Below are 14,258 nucleotides of genomic sequence, written 5' to 3'. Positions count from 1 at the left end.
CGCAACTGCACCGTGACAGCTGTGGCACTCAGGCTTGCTCTAACCAGTACGGCTTTGCACCCTGACGCTCCCGCGAGAGCTGAGGCACTCTCTCCTGATAGTGGTTTTTGCGAGCTCCAGCGTTATAGAGACCCTTTAGCAAACAGTGGAGGAGGAGGTGGATGTTGGATTGCTTTACTACACGTCATTTTCAACTGTTTATAATATTCTTCTGTGTCTACATATTTTCTCTGTGCACATTATTCATCAGAGTAAAAAAAGGAACTATGAAAACCTCGACCAACTTTCCTATGACAACAAGCGAGGACCCAAGGTATATATGCATGGAAATGCACGCCGCCCACCAACCTAACTAGCAAATGAAAAATAGCCACAGCCACCAGAAAAGATAAAAATAAAAAATAAAATAAAATAAAAAAGAAAAAGAGAAAGAGAAAAAAGAAAAGAGAAAGAAAGAAAAAAATAAAAAAGATCCATGACTATGTTTCTTGGTAGCACGTTTTTATGTTGAGATAGTTTGGTTTGGACTTGAGAATGGAAACCTAGCCAGCTGACCCTGGAAGGATTTCTTTTTGAGACATGCATGTGAACCAGTAATTAACTTGCAAGTGTTTTTTTTTTTTGGAAAGTTGAACCAACCCCTTTTCCTCCCCAAAGGAAACGGTTCCTTGGTGTAAGTTGCTCACTTTTATTCCCAAAGGTTAACCCTGTGCAATATGTTTTTTTCATTTCCCATGTTTTTGAAAAACAACACTCGTTTGAGTTTTCAATTGCATTTCAAAGCCTTTTTCTCTTTCCTGTACAATGCACGCCTCTTTTTGGGTCTTGATTGACTTCAGTTTGCATGCACAGTGCAAAAAAAAAAAAAAATCAAACCAAAAAGCCAAAACTTTAAAAGAGGAAGGAAGGAAGGAAAGAAAGAAAAGAAAGAAAAGAAAATAAAAGAAAAAAAAAAAAGAAAAAGAAAAAAATTTCTGTAACCAATCTTATTTAGCAGACTTTTGTGCAGTTTAATGAATTTTCTTGACCCTTTTCTAGATAGCATGGCTCTCACAAACAGTCCTCAGTCTCCTGCACTAACCAGCTTTGCTCACACTAACCACAGGCTGAGAAAGTGCTTCAGTTTGACCCCGGGACCAAAAATGTGACGTCGCTGCTGCTGGAGGCTAAGGAGCTGGAGGCTCGCGTCATCATCCTCTCTGCCAGGTGAGGCCCGCTCAGCTCTCCCTCCTCTCCCCTACACCAAATCCCCTGCTCCCCCTTGCAATGCTGCCCAGCCCTGGAGTCCGTGCAGATCTGGGGCACGCTGCTCCTTTTGAGGAGCATGGGAGAAAATCCACGTGAAGCCCCACATCCCAGCACGGGGTGCGCTGCCATTCGGAGACCTTGCAGTCACAGCCACAGTAGAGGTGCCTGGATGTCCTGCAAGGCACAGCAGCTGTGGGTGCAGCGGTAGTACCACTGACGTATCCTGAGCCCCATGAGAATGTGTGGGCCCTGTTAATTATAGATGGTGAGTGATAAGGAAGAGGCCAGATTTTCTGGGTGCTGTGGGATTAGATGATGCTGTGAGAGAGGTTCCCATTGCATCAAGCAATTACCCATTGCCCAGAAGAACCAGTGCCCGGAGGTTGATCAGAGGAGGCTGCCTGGGGCTCCCAGGGGTGCGAGACAGGGTGAAGGGGGCCATCGGCACCTGGAGCCACAGTGCTGTTCCCTTCTTCTCATTGCAGCGAGGATGATGCGGCAACGGTGTACAGATCAGCAGCCATGCTCAATATGACGGGCTCCGGCTACGTGTGGCTGGTGGGGGAACGGGAGATCTCGGGCAATGCCCTGCGCTACGCCCCTGATGGTAGGCACCTGCCGGAGGCACCCACCCCATGTTGGCCAGGCCTGCTGGAGGAGCCTGCTTGGGGCTGGGATGAGTGGTCCCGATGATGGGATGAGTGGAGAAAAGCGATGTCGTGGTGGTCCCGAGCGAGTGGCGGGTCCCACACAATGCTCTGCCTTGCCCGCATGGGGTGGCAGCAGCCTGAGGGCCTTGGCCACGCTGCCTTGCCCCACATCCAGCTGGCTGAGACCCTGCAAGATGAACGTCACCTGGGAGAAAGGCTCGGTGTCCTTGTTGTCCCCTGTTCTGCTGTGGCACGCTGTGGGGTGCCAGCCCAGCACCGCTGCAGCCACCTGCGCCTGCCCAGAGCTCAGACAGCCCCCCCACTGCATCCGAGGGGACCTCAGCCCCATAATCATGTGCTTGCCATCCACAAGCCCTGCCTGTAGGAGCGACAGCGGTGCCCAGTGGGGCTGACCTGCTCCTCTGCTCGTGGCAGGAGTCATCGGCTTGCAGCTCATCAACGGGAAGAACGAGTCAGCCCACATCAGCGACGCTGTCGCGGTGGTGGCCCAGGCTGTGCATGACCTGTTTGAAAAGGAGAACATCACCGACCCGCCGCGGGGCTGCGTGGGCAACACCAACATCTGGAAGACGGGGCCCCTTTTCAAGAGGTATTTGGGGAAGGGTGGGTTCCGCGTCCCCAGGGGAAGGGTCCTGCTAGGGGAAGGAGCTGGAAAAGGTGGGAGCATGTGGAAAAGGTGCAGGAGGGCAGCACGGTTGCTTTGTGCAGAGCATCTGTCAGTACAGCATGTGGCACAGGACTGTTTGCACTCTCCTGCATGATGCAATGTGAGAGCCACATCTGTCCTAGAAGAGTAGCCAAGACACGGGCTCAGGCTCTGGCCCCAGTTTGTCCAGGCTGTTAGGGCACCATCCTGGTGCCTGGCACTGGTTCAGTCCCTGCCACCCCATGCTGCCCTGGGCAGTGCTGGGACAGCTGGGGTCAGCTGGGGATGAGTCCCCAGAGGACAGCTCTGGGGACATGAAAGGATGGAAATTAATGTGGGTGGGAGAGGGGAGAAATGGGGTTTTCTGCCAAATCAGGGTAGGGGGAGGTATCTGCCAGTGCTGCAGGCACGTTTCTTGCTGGATATTTCTGGGCTGCTGTCAGGGCTTGGGGACGGGAGAGCTCCATGCATGGGGCAGGCTGCTCTCTGCTGTAGCAAACTCTGGTGCCATGTTCTCAGGTAGTGTGGTCTCAGCAGACCAGGGCATGTGGTGCAGGATCAGAGCACGTGTGTGTTGATCTCGCTGCTGTGGGTGGTGTGATGGGCAGATGCTGCATGCGGTCCCCGGGACCTGATCTTTTTTCTGCATGGTGTTTTGTGCTGCATCTCTGCAGATGCTGGAGCCACAAGGGCCTCTTCTGCAGGCGGGATCTCGCTAAGGCAGCAGTTCCCTCCCTGTGCAGGATGGCAGCTTGGCCCCTTGTTTCAGCAGTGGGATCCTGTGCTGGGGGTTGCTCCCTGCAGACATAATCGCGGTGTTCTGCAGGATGCTCTTTCTGTACGCCTGGGTCCTGTTGAGCGTGGGACCTGCAGAGTGTGAAGCTTTCTTTAGAAAAGCAGTGACACAATCTTTGGCACAAGCCATGTGATGTTGTTCTCTGTGGTGCACCGCAAGGGGCCCAGTCTATTCTGTGTTTTCTCTGTCGTTTTTCAAGGGCTCAGAGAGGTTGGTTCTCCCCTTGGTGGTGCATGTGCATGCTGGGGTGTTTCTCAGGTTGTGATGGGCTGCTGCCAGGCAGAAGCAGCAGGAACTGTGGCATTGATGCAGCTCCCAAGAGACCCCCAGAGGAAGGTCTCCTTGGGTGCTGTGGTATAGAAGTATGGGCCAAGTCATTCCATAGGGGACTGGGACTGATCCGATGGAAAGGAGGGGACAATGACAGAAGGTAGGGTAGTGCAGCATTTGGGAAATGCGGCTCCTCAGACTGCATCCACCTGGAGCAGATGCCCACCAAGCTATGAACCAGTCATAGGTGGCCTTGATTGGACTTCTGTAGGGTAATGGGCATACGGGTCATACCAGGCAACTGAGAAAGCATTTGCCTTCTGAACCCTTCTTAGATCTCCCAGTGGCCGCCGCCGGTTTTCTGTGTTGGCCCCACTGTGTTTCTCTTCACAGGGTGTTAATGTCCTCCAAGTACTCGGAGGGCGTCACCGGCCGGGTAGAATTCAATGAGGATGGGGACAGGAAGTTTGCCAACTACAGCATCATGAACCTGCAGAACCGCAAACTGGTCCAGGTTGGGATTTACAACGGCAGCCACGTACGTACAGCCCTGGGCAGCCTGGGCGGGAGGGGGGTGCTGGTGTGTCTGCCCACAGGCTCACGTCTGTCTCCTTGCTCGGGCTGATCACAGGTCTTGACCAATGACCGGAAGATTATCTGGCCAGGGGGAGAAACTGAGAAACCTCAAGGCTATCAGATGTCGACCAAATTGAAGGTAACAACACATGGCAGCAGGGGCTGTGACTTCGTCCACTTCCCACTTCTGCTGCTGCCCCTGCAGCTTCCAGCACCTGCCGTCTCAGAGCGGTTACAGCAGAGCAACTCCGACAAGGTGCTGGAGGGTGCTCAGAGCTGCGGCACAACTTCCAGCTGGGGGCAAACCATGAGGGTATAACCCTTTGGTTTGAAAGGAGAAAGATGGAAGGGGATATGAGAGAGTGACAGAGAGGGGGCGGAGGGGAAGGTGGTCACTGTTCCTCATGGCTTGGGAGACAGAAGGCACCTGGCACAGGTTTGCAGCAAATACAAGGATGGGTTCCTTTGACCAGCACGTGGTTCGGTTCTGGAGCCCTTTGCTGCTGGACAATGCAGAGGGCAGAAGGAAATGGGTTCAAAAGGAGGTTAAACAAGCTAATGCAGGGTAGGTGGGCTGAGAGCTGCAGTGCTGGGCTCAGGAAAACCCTTAACAGCTGATGGCCAGAAGCAGGAAGTAACACTGGGAGAAGGTCCCTCTCCCCACCTGGGAGGAGATAGCTCTGGAGAAGGATGGAGACAAGCGGACACTTGTGCTTCCCCTGCAGATTGTGACGATCCACCAAGAGCCCTTTGTGTATGTGAAGCCCACGCAAGCAGATGGGACATGCAGGGAGGAGTTCACCATCAACGGTGACCCTGTCAAAAAGGTCTTCTGCACGGGGCCCAACGAGACCATCCCAGGTAACTCTTTCAGCAGGGAGCACAGCGGCCTCTGCAGCCCACACGGCCTGTGCTGTGACCCCAGCAGATGACTTTTCCTCTGTCTCACTTCCGTGTGGGCTCCAAGGCTGTTTTGAAGGATTGCGCCCCATGTTTGTGTCTCATGACAAACCCGCACTCCCTTTGCCTTGATCTGAAGCAGAGGAACCAAGCAAGAGCCCCAGGGCACCCACTGCACTGGCGTTAACACTAGCCTCACACCATTGTGCTGGGGAAAGCCTGCTTCGGGATTAGGAGTGAGCACCTGGTGGGGGCTGTGAGAGGTGCAGCAGTGCCGGGCCTGCCCCAATCCCCCTGAGGTGCATCCCCTTGGCCCATCACAACGTCCTCTGCACAGCTCTCCTCAGCCCCGAGCCATGTCCAGGCCGTGTCCAACCCAATGGGGCCTTGTTGGCTTCCTCCCGGGCACCCAGCCCCCTCCGTCCCCCGCTGCAGGTCAGCAGCAGCTCAGCCCACGTCCCTGCAGCATGTGCCCTTGGAGCCCTGCTGTCCCCACCTTGCCTCCTCCCACACTGCTCCTTCCCTCGCACCCCGGGCGATGGAGGTGGTGGGAAAGGTGCCCCAGGCGGGCGGCACTGTGTAACACGGTTGCGCCTCACATGACACCAAAGCTGTGCAAGGAGCCACTCTCCCCTGGGGACAAGCGTGGGTGCTGCAGGGGGTCCCTGGCAGGGGGCTGCCTCCACTCACCTCCCCCTTTCCTCTCGCCCACAGGCCGCCCCACCGTGGCACTGTGTTGTTACGGCTTCTGCATCGACCTGCTCATCCGCCTGGCGGGGGTGATGAACTTCACCTACGAGGTTCACCTGGTGGCTGATGGTAAATTTGGTACCCAAGAGCGGGTGAGTCTGGGCAGCCTGGGGTACCTCTTTGCCCGTATCTTGTGTCAGAACACGGCCAAGCCATTCGGGCAGAGCTGGCCGGTGGGGTGGGTGCTGGGGCGAGGGGCTGACCCCGCGCTGGCTCTGCGGCAGGTGAACAACAGCAACAAGAAGGAGTGGAACGGGATGATGGGCGAGCTGCTGAGCGGGCAGGCGGACATGATTGTGGCTCCCCTCACCATCAACAACGAGCGGGCACAGTACATCGAGTTCTCCAAGCCCTTCAAGTACCAGGGTCTGACCATCCTCGTGAAGAAGGTACGGGCTGGGATGGCTGGGCTGGCTGTAGGAGATTCTGGGTGGGCAGGGTGCAGGCTCGGTGGGTGCCAACACTGTTCTTCTTTCTCCCTTGTGCTAGGAAATCCCCCGCAGCACGCTGGACTCATTCATGCAGCCCTTCCAGAGCACGCTTTGGCTGCTGGTGGGGCTGTCTGTGCATGTGGTGGCGGTGATGTTGTACCTCTTAGACCGATTCAGGTGAGCGCGCTGTGGGCCACCCAAGGGTGGGTCACCGAGGGAGGCAGGGGACGGGGAGGGGTCTCCCAGGCCTCTCTGTGGAGTGGTACCAGCATGAGGCAGGCAGGGCTGCAGGTCGGCAGTGTCAGGGACACGAGGGCTGTGCAGCCAGGCAGGGAGGCAGGGTGAAGGGCTGCCTGGGGCAGAGCACGGTCTGTAAGGACCAGTGCTGGAGGGCTCCCAGGGCATGGGGAAGAGCCTAAAGAATCAGGATAAGGGACACCAGATGAGCTCTTTGTCTTGTTTTCCAGCCCATTTGGCCGCTTCAAAGTGAACAGCGAGGAGGAGGAGGAAGATGCCCTGACACTCTCCTCGGCCATGTGGTTCTCCTGGGGAGTCCTGCTGAACTCTGGCATCGGAGAAGGTGCGCCGAGGCAGGCAGCCGTGCTGCCCTGTGCTGCAGCCCTGGAAGGGACCTGGGGGACACTGGGATGGGGGAGAGCCCGTGCCCCCTCCCACATCCTTCTGTCTGTGCCCTGCCTTGTGCCCTGCCTGTGCCTATGCCCTCGTCCCCCATCAAGCCTTCCCTGGAGGGGGATTTGGTGATGCTGGGGTGGCATGCTCATGGCACTGCTCATGCAGACAGTCCTGCCATCCCTCACCCTCAGTGATGGGAAGCCCTGTCTGGGCTGCTTCTCTTTCCTGGGGTTATCCCTCCATCAGGGTGCAATGCGTCCTGCACAGGAGCTGGGTTTTTCTTGGTTTGGGCAATCATAGCTGTCGAACAGGGCACATCTGCAGCTTTCATCTGCCTTGTATGGGGTGTGCACAGCTTTGGTGACAAAGTCAAGCCCTTGTTGTGCCATTCTGAGCTCTCCTCTCTCCCTCCAGGTGCTCCCCGGAGTTTCTCTGCCCGTATTCTTGGCATGGTGTGGGCTGGCTTTGCTATGATTATTGTGGCTTCCTACACTGCCAACCTGGCTGCCTTCCTGGTGTTGGACCGACCTGAGGAGAGAATTACAGGCATCAACGACCCCCGGGTAATGACCCCTTGCTTCATTTCTCCTTCTCTGCCCACCTCTGGGAAGAGATGAAGATGCCTGCAGTGGGCACCTCCTGGTCCCTGTAACATGGCTGGTAGCACCCGGGGCCTGCTTAACGTGGCTGTGGGACTGTAGGGCTGTGGGGCGGTGCCCCTGCAGTGTGTGGGGATGGGCAGACACAGGCAGGGATCAGCAGGGAAAAATGTTGTCCAGAAACAGCACGAGCCCAGCCAAACTGCCTGGCAGTTCCTGGAGAGCCTGCACTAACCAACGAGGAAACGATTCATTATGGATGAGTTATAGCTGATGAAAATGTCCCTGCGGTGCAGTCAATACTCTCAGCAGATACCGGCATGCTTCATACCCGTTTCCTACTCTGGCAAGGACACAGCCACAGACTATCAATCTGGGCTAGCAGGAATGCACCCCACAGAAGTGCCAGCCCACAGCATCCCATGCCCCACTGCATCCTCTGCCCACAGCACTGTCAGCCCCATGGCACCTGCGAGTCTCCTGCATCTTCAGCACTGTGATGTCCCTGTCCCCTAGCATCCCCTGCCCACCACCGTGGTCTCAGAGCATCCCTAGCCCCACAGCATCCTGAGCCCCACAGCATCCCCTGCCCCATGGCACCTTCAGCTCCACTGAGGAGATAAAGGTGTTACCTGAGAAACAGGTCCCTGAAGGGGATGGAAAATCAGGAAACACAAGTCTGGGGGTGAGCTGGTTTGGTTGATGTAGGACAGAAGAAACAGAAGCCCTGCCCTTGCCTTTCAGCTGCGCAACCCCTCCGATAAGTTCATTTATGCCACGGTGAAGCAGAGCTCGGTGGACATCTATTTCCGACGGCAGGTGGAGCTGAGCACCATGTACCGGCACATGGAGAAGCACAACTACGAGAGCGCTGCCGAAGCCATCCAGGCTGTGCGGGACAAGTGAGTGGGACCAGCTCCCTGCCTGGCCGTGCTGGGGTGGGCCTCGGGGGGCAGGGGCCGGGGGAAGTGAGCAGGGCTGGTGCAAGCCCCAGGGGAGCTGCTGCCGAAGCGTGGCTGGGTGGGAGCTGTGCAGACCCAGCACATGCCAGGTCTCTGGGTGGAGGGCTCAAGGGCTACGTGGGGAGAGGCGCGTTCAGTGCCCTGGCACTGGCCTCCCTTTCTGGCCTCTGTGCCAGACTGGGTGGCTTCAAACTTTGTTTCAACCCCTCATGCTCCTCAGAAATATTTCCTATCCTTTGCCAGGAGGGGGATGCTGGTCCCCATGCACAGGGCTTGAGTTAGGGCTGGTGATGTTGCTGCTCCTGCAGTAGCTGCAGACAAGGTGAACTGCCTGCCCTTACCTGTGTTACACCTCTCTTGGTGTCCAGCAAGCTCCATGCCTTCATCTGGGACTCGGCGGTGCTGGAGTTCGAAGCCTCCCAGAAGTGCGACCTGGTGACGACGGGGGAGCTTTTCTTCCGCTCCGGCTTTGGGATTGGGATGCGCAAGGACAGCCCGTGGAAGCAGAATGTCTCCCTGGCCATCCTCAAGTCTGTACACGGCTCTCAGCCCCCAAACTCTGCATGTGCTAGCACGCAAGTAGCCCCACACCAGGCAGTGCCACCCCCTGCGGTGGGGACACCTCCCTGTGAGCTCAGCCAGGCCAACAGCACCGTGCTGCCCGGCTCCATCTCCCCAGGGTTATTCTCTCCACTCTATTCCTGTTAGGCAGAGATGCTTCAGGTCCCCTCCCAACTCCAAGTAAGGCTCTTATATCAGCGTTAGCCTGCAGTCTGGAGTGCCACAAAGCATCTGGTATCACAGATAAAAAGGGATTTCTCTGTGTTGGTTTGGAAATGCCACGTTCATTGCAGAGAGTGGAATGTGGCGATGGAGGAAAGGCAGCTGGGAACCAGCTGTGGAGGGAGGGGAAGATGCAGGATTAATTGTAGAGGGTCAGGAGCCAGCGGGGTCCTGGCCAGAAACCACCCGCAGGACCCAGGGTAACCGAGGGAGGCCCTGGACCCCACCTGTGGGGCAGCTGTGCCAAAGAGCTGGGTGGTGGCAGGACGGGTGGGATTTGGGGCTGCAGAGCCTGGAGAGGCACCAGGAGCCCTCGGGGCCCTTCTGGGAGAGGACAGGGAGGCCCAGGGCTGCAGGTGGCCCAGGACGGCAATGAGGTGTGGGGATGTGCCAGGAACAGGGGACAGGGATGTGCCAGGAAGAGGGGACAGGGATGTGCAGGGGCCCCGTGGTGGACGTGTGCCCTGTGCCCACCCCCATCCCCGCGCTGTAACACTGGGTGGGTCCAGCTCTCGCAGCAGGGATCTGCCCCCTGGCACCAAAGCTGTACATGCACACGCGTGTGCACATACACGCACCCTGCCAGGCATACACGCACCAGTGCACACACACACAGCACCCGTAGGCGTGCCCGTAGGCCGCGGCCAAGGGCAGAGCCCGAGGACAGAGGGCTGCAGAGAGCACGAAGCCAGCCCCTGTGTCCCAGCCGCCTGCGCCTGGTCTCCTGTGACCATCCTGTATCCTTGTGCTTTCAGGTCCCACGAGAACGGCTTCATGGAGGATTTGGACAAGACTTGGGTGAGGTATCAGGAGTGTGATTCCCGTAGCAATGCCCCAGCAACACTCACCTTTGAAAATATGGCAGGTTTGTTCTGCAAACCTCTTTCTTCCTCTTCGCTGGGTAGCCTGCTTTCGCTCAAGACATTCTCCTCTCCTGAGCTCTCCTCCCGGGCCAAAGCTCTGCTTCTTCTGGGTTTGTGCTTTCCTAGCGCTGGGAGGCTGCTGTGGTGGGTTCCCACCCCGCCTTGTCCGAAACAGCTCTGCGAAGCTTCCTCCACCTTCCCTGGGGTGGCTTCCTCATCGGCGGGGGCGGCTGCCATGCCCATCACTCCTGTCCCTCCACTCCGGCCCAGCCACAGCTGTCGGGGTGCAATCGGTGCAGAGGGAGTGGGGCAGCATCTTGGGAAGGGGCGAGCAGCACAGGGGTGAGCAGGAACCCTGCTGCAGGAGGGAGCTGGCACAGGGCAGCCCTGAGGAGTGTGTGCTGGTCCTGGGCAGGGGCAGAGGGCAGGGGGATGGTGATTGATGCGGTGTTTTCTTCTCCTTGGCCCCTCTTTGCAAAGATTGATTTCTCCCAGGTGGGTTCTCTTCCTCCAGTCAGTGTGGCAACGCAGGGTTAGGGGTGTCCGAGGGGACCCCGTGCATGCTGGCATCAGCGAGGATGAGGTGGAGCCATCTGCTCCATTCCTTGGGATGCAGGGCGCTGTGCCACCTCCCCATCCCCAAGTACCAGCCCCAAGGGTCACAGCCAGCTGAGGACAGTGTAGAGAGCTCCGCACATGCTGCGCTTCCCCGTGCACCAAACAGCAGCACCAGAGCTGGGTCTTTCTGCTGCAAACAGCCCTGGGAACAGGGTCTGCCCTGGTACATGGTGCAGCACCCAGCACCCCATGCCTGCCCTGAGCATCCCTGCAGTATCACCGGTGCCCGGACAAGAGGAGCTCACACGGATGCCCCGAACCCATCACCTCCCTGCCTGTCACCATGGGTGCCCCTCTGGGACTGCGGAGGGTGGCAGGGGCCGGGGGGCCGGGGTTGGCCGATGCTGCTGGTGCTGAGCGTGATGCAGAGGAAATGAAGTGTCGTGGTGCGATTCCCACTGCCCCCTGTAACTTTCCTGCTTATTTCAGGTGTGTTTATGCTGGTGGCTGGAGGTATTGTTGCCGGGATATTTTTAATATTCATAGAAATAGCTTACAAAAGGCATAAGGACGCGCGGAGGAAGCAGATGCAGCTGGCGTTTGCGGCCGTTAATGTGTGGAGGAAAAACCTGCAGGTAGGACAAACCGTTTTTAGAGCAAATCTCCAACAGGTGCGTTTTCCATTCCTTCACCAAATCAGTGAATGCAGAGCTGTGGATTAGCATGGGCCCCCCTGTCCCCTGCCCCACACCCAGTGACTCTACTTAACAGCACTGCTAGCGAGCTGTAGGGCCCTGCTTGTCCCCAGGGCCACCCCTGGCCGTTGCCACCTCCCATGGGAGGTGTCATATCCAGCTCTGTCCTGGAGAAAGACCTGGCCTAAATGCCTTGGTTTGTCCTTGGTGGTGCTGGGGACAGGGACCTTGCTCTGCTGGGGACCATGTGCCAGAGCCACATCTTGTCCCAGCTGAACCAGCGGTGCCAGCAGCAACTTTTGTAGGCTCTCTGATCTGCTCCAGCCACGCTCACCAGCAGAGGAGGGGAGGGTTCACATGCAGCCACCAAGCATCCCTGCCCCGTGGTCCTGACCATCCCTGCCCCATGGTCCTGAGGAGCCCTGCCCCCATGGTCCTGAGCAGCCCTGCCCCGAAGCCCCCCAGCATCCCTGCCCTGGGCCCCCGAGAACCCCTGCCCTGCAGTCCCATGGAGAATTGCTCCGGGTTTCTTGATGGTTTCCAGTGCCTCCCCCTCCTGCCCCCCCCCCCGGGGCTGTGGTTCTCCTGCCGCACCCCAGCCGGTTCCATAAGAGGCGGTGCGTGCTCTTGTCACTTGGGGATAAAAACATCTCCCCCCAGCATCTCCCATCCCTGAAGCACCCCAGGTGAGGGGAGCCCGGGGGGGCGGTGGTACCCGATGGTGACACAGCCCCAGGCACGTCCCCGAGCCTCCCCCCACCCTCGCTGCGCTGCGCCCTCCCAGCTCAGGGACCGCCTGGGTGCTCTCTGCAAACCGTCCGGGCTCCGTCCCACCCTTGGGGAAGCAAACCGGCGCTCAGAGAGCCAGGCATCCGTCAGGGGACTCAGGGACGCTGCCGCTTGCAGGGCCACTGCCCAAGGGACAGAGCCCCCCGACGGCGGGGTTGCTGGCCGAGTGCAGTGCGGGGTCCCCGCGGAGCGGCGGGGCATGGGGGGTGCTTGGGGGACACCACCTTCCCGAGAGCAGCGAGGGGAACACGAGGCCGGGCTGCTACATCCTGAGAGCTCGCTGGGTTCAGTTCACTGATACGAGTTTCGGAAAAGCCATTTCTTCTTTTTTTATTATTTATTATTATTTTTTTTTCCTTTGCTTCCAAAAAGCAGCAGCACCGACGGGGTTAAGGCTGCTGGGACAGAGCACACTAGTCGCACTGCCATTTTTCACTTGCCAACCTTCTAGAAAATACTGCACTGGGTCCTTGGGCAGAGTCTGTGGGACTGTGAGCAAAGCATGCTGCCCTGTGGGGATAAACAGCCTCATGGTAAAGAGCCGTTTGACATTGTAAGACTTTTCCACAGGAGGAAACGTCAGAGCACTAGTATCTGGTACATTGCTAGAAGGTAGGCAAGTGGAAAGATTTATTTGTTAAAACAAACAAACAAAAATAATGGTTTTTGGGATCACAGTTTTGCCATGGCTATTTCCTGAGATGCCATGGAAGAAAAAGACATTTCATTCCATTCATCTTGCTTTCCTTTCCGTTTGTGCATGTCCGCAAAAGAGAGAACTGAGAAGGAGGAGCAAATGTATCCCCGAGCATGCTCTACGCACCAGCGGGATACATTTTGGTTACCCCCGTGCGGTAGCAGAGCCAGACCTGGTCACTCCGTCCCCCGTCGGCAAGGTCACACTCATTGGCACGAAAGCAATTGGGGAGGAATCGTTGTCAGCGCCCGCCGCCGAGCGCGGCCGGTCCCCACGGCTCGCTGCCCCCGCACCGTGGCGGCTGGTGCTCCCAGCCTGCGCCAACCAGGTCCGACTCGCTAACACCAATGGCTACATTTTTCAGTTCTGTTTCTCTTTGAGTTCATCCCGACCCTGATGACATCATAGCGCTAACGCTTTGCTTCCTCCCTTTCTTTTCCTTTTCTTTTTGTTTTGTTTTGTTTTCTTTTCTTTTCTTTTTCTTCCAGTTTCCTTTTTTTCTTAAAAAAAAAAAAAAAAAAAAAACGGTTTTACTTTGGAAAAAAAAAAACAACAACAAACAACACAACACCACAAACACCAGCAACCACGTTCGGCTTTGCACAAACGCGTCATTTAAATTTTGGAATACCTTTTTTATGGAATATTCATACAATGACTTCTCTTTCAATGCAGTCCTCTCTCTCTCTTGTGGCACTAGGATTCAGCCTCAGAAAAGGCCCTGAGCAATTTTTTTTTTAGTGGTAGGTGCAGCATCTCACCTCTCGGTCTAGGCAGGCTGGCGGTGGAAGCAAGGGGCAGGGCCAGGCGGAGCACCCGCAGGTGCTCCCGAGGAAGCAAGGTCAGCGCTGCAGGCTGCCGGCAGACACCCAGGAGACGCAGGGCTGCTCCCCAGAGGGGTTCCAGCGCTCCCGACGCGAGGCCGGCCCCGTAGCCGTAGCAGTGTGGTGGCCGCGCTGTGCCTGCGGGTCACAGAGGCCCTTGGAGGACTGGGAGTGACATCTCCAGTAGCTCTCTCACCCAAATGAAGGACATGACACGGGGCAGTATTCAAGTAGATTTAGCGTTTCCAACAGCACACTAGAGATCTAATCGCTTATACATATTCATTTTAGGATAGAAAAAGTGGTAGAGCAGAACCTGACCCTAAAAAGAAAGCCACTTTTAGGTCCATCACCTCCACCCTGGCCTCCAGCTTCAAGAGACGTAGGTCCTCCAAGGATACGGTAAGAGGAAGAAGAACAATTCTGCCCTCTCTCTTTCTCTCTCTTTCTCTCTTCTGCCATCCCATCGACTGCCACACACCCATCCCGAAGCTGCCAGTGTACATGCATAGCTCATGTTCGTCACCAGTCAGTCAGTCAGTCAGTCAGTCAGTCATCCCGTGTTCC

At 56.9% G+C, this 14,258-nt stretch overlaps 1 protein-coding gene across 13 annotated transcripts in view; it reads left to right on the top strand.

Annotated features, from left to right (window-relative positions):
* Window positions 1–14,258, top strand: part of GRIN1 (glutamate ionotropic receptor NMDA type subunit 1) — a 34,581-nt gene that overhangs the window by 13,658 nt on the left and 6,665 nt on the right. For 2 of the 13 annotated variants that reach the window (XM_083807639.1, XM_083807632.1), the window contains exons 4-21: window positions 251–313; window positions 1,106–1,206; window positions 1,734–1,855; window positions 2,334–2,508; window positions 4,025–4,169; window positions 4,263–4,346; window positions 4,933–5,068; window positions 5,822–5,949; window positions 6,082–6,246; window positions 6,347–6,465; window positions 6,756–6,868; window positions 7,336–7,484; window positions 8,265–8,422; window positions 8,851–9,012; window positions 10,021–10,130; window positions 11,176–11,321; window positions 12,944–13,195; window positions 13,983–14,093. In XM_083807639.1, coding sequence (XP_083663765.1) covers window positions 251–313; window positions 1,106–1,206; window positions 1,734–1,855; window positions 2,334–2,508; window positions 4,025–4,169; window positions 4,263–4,346; window positions 4,933–5,068; window positions 5,822–5,949; window positions 6,082–6,246; window positions 6,347–6,465; window positions 6,756–6,868; window positions 7,336–7,484; window positions 8,265–8,422; window positions 8,851–9,012; window positions 10,021–10,130; window positions 11,176–11,321; window positions 12,944–13,195; window positions 13,983–14,093 — 2,439 coding nt within the window. Of the gene's footprint in view, window positions 1–250; window positions 314–1,105; window positions 1,207–1,733; window positions 1,856–2,333; window positions 2,509–4,024; window positions 4,170–4,262; window positions 4,347–4,932; window positions 5,069–5,821; window positions 5,950–6,081; window positions 6,247–6,346; window positions 6,466–6,755; window positions 6,869–7,335; window positions 7,485–8,264; window positions 8,423–8,850; window positions 9,013–10,020; window positions 10,131–11,175; window positions 11,322–12,740; window positions 12,783–12,943; window positions 13,196–13,982; window positions 14,094–14,258 lie in introns of all 13 variants that reach the window. The other 11 variants (XM_083807644.1, XM_083807641.1, XM_083807640.1 and 8 more) reach the window with 7 other exon arrangements.

This window comes from Anser anser, assembly GCF_964211835.1.
Source record: "Anser anser genome assembly, chromosome: 21".
In the NCBI taxonomy this organism is placed as follows: domain Eukaryota; kingdom Metazoa; phylum Chordata; class Aves; order Anseriformes; family Anatidae; genus Anser; species Anser anser.
Note: the sequence above shows the minus strand (reverse complement) of the source record. Positions and strands in the feature narration are given on the sequence as shown.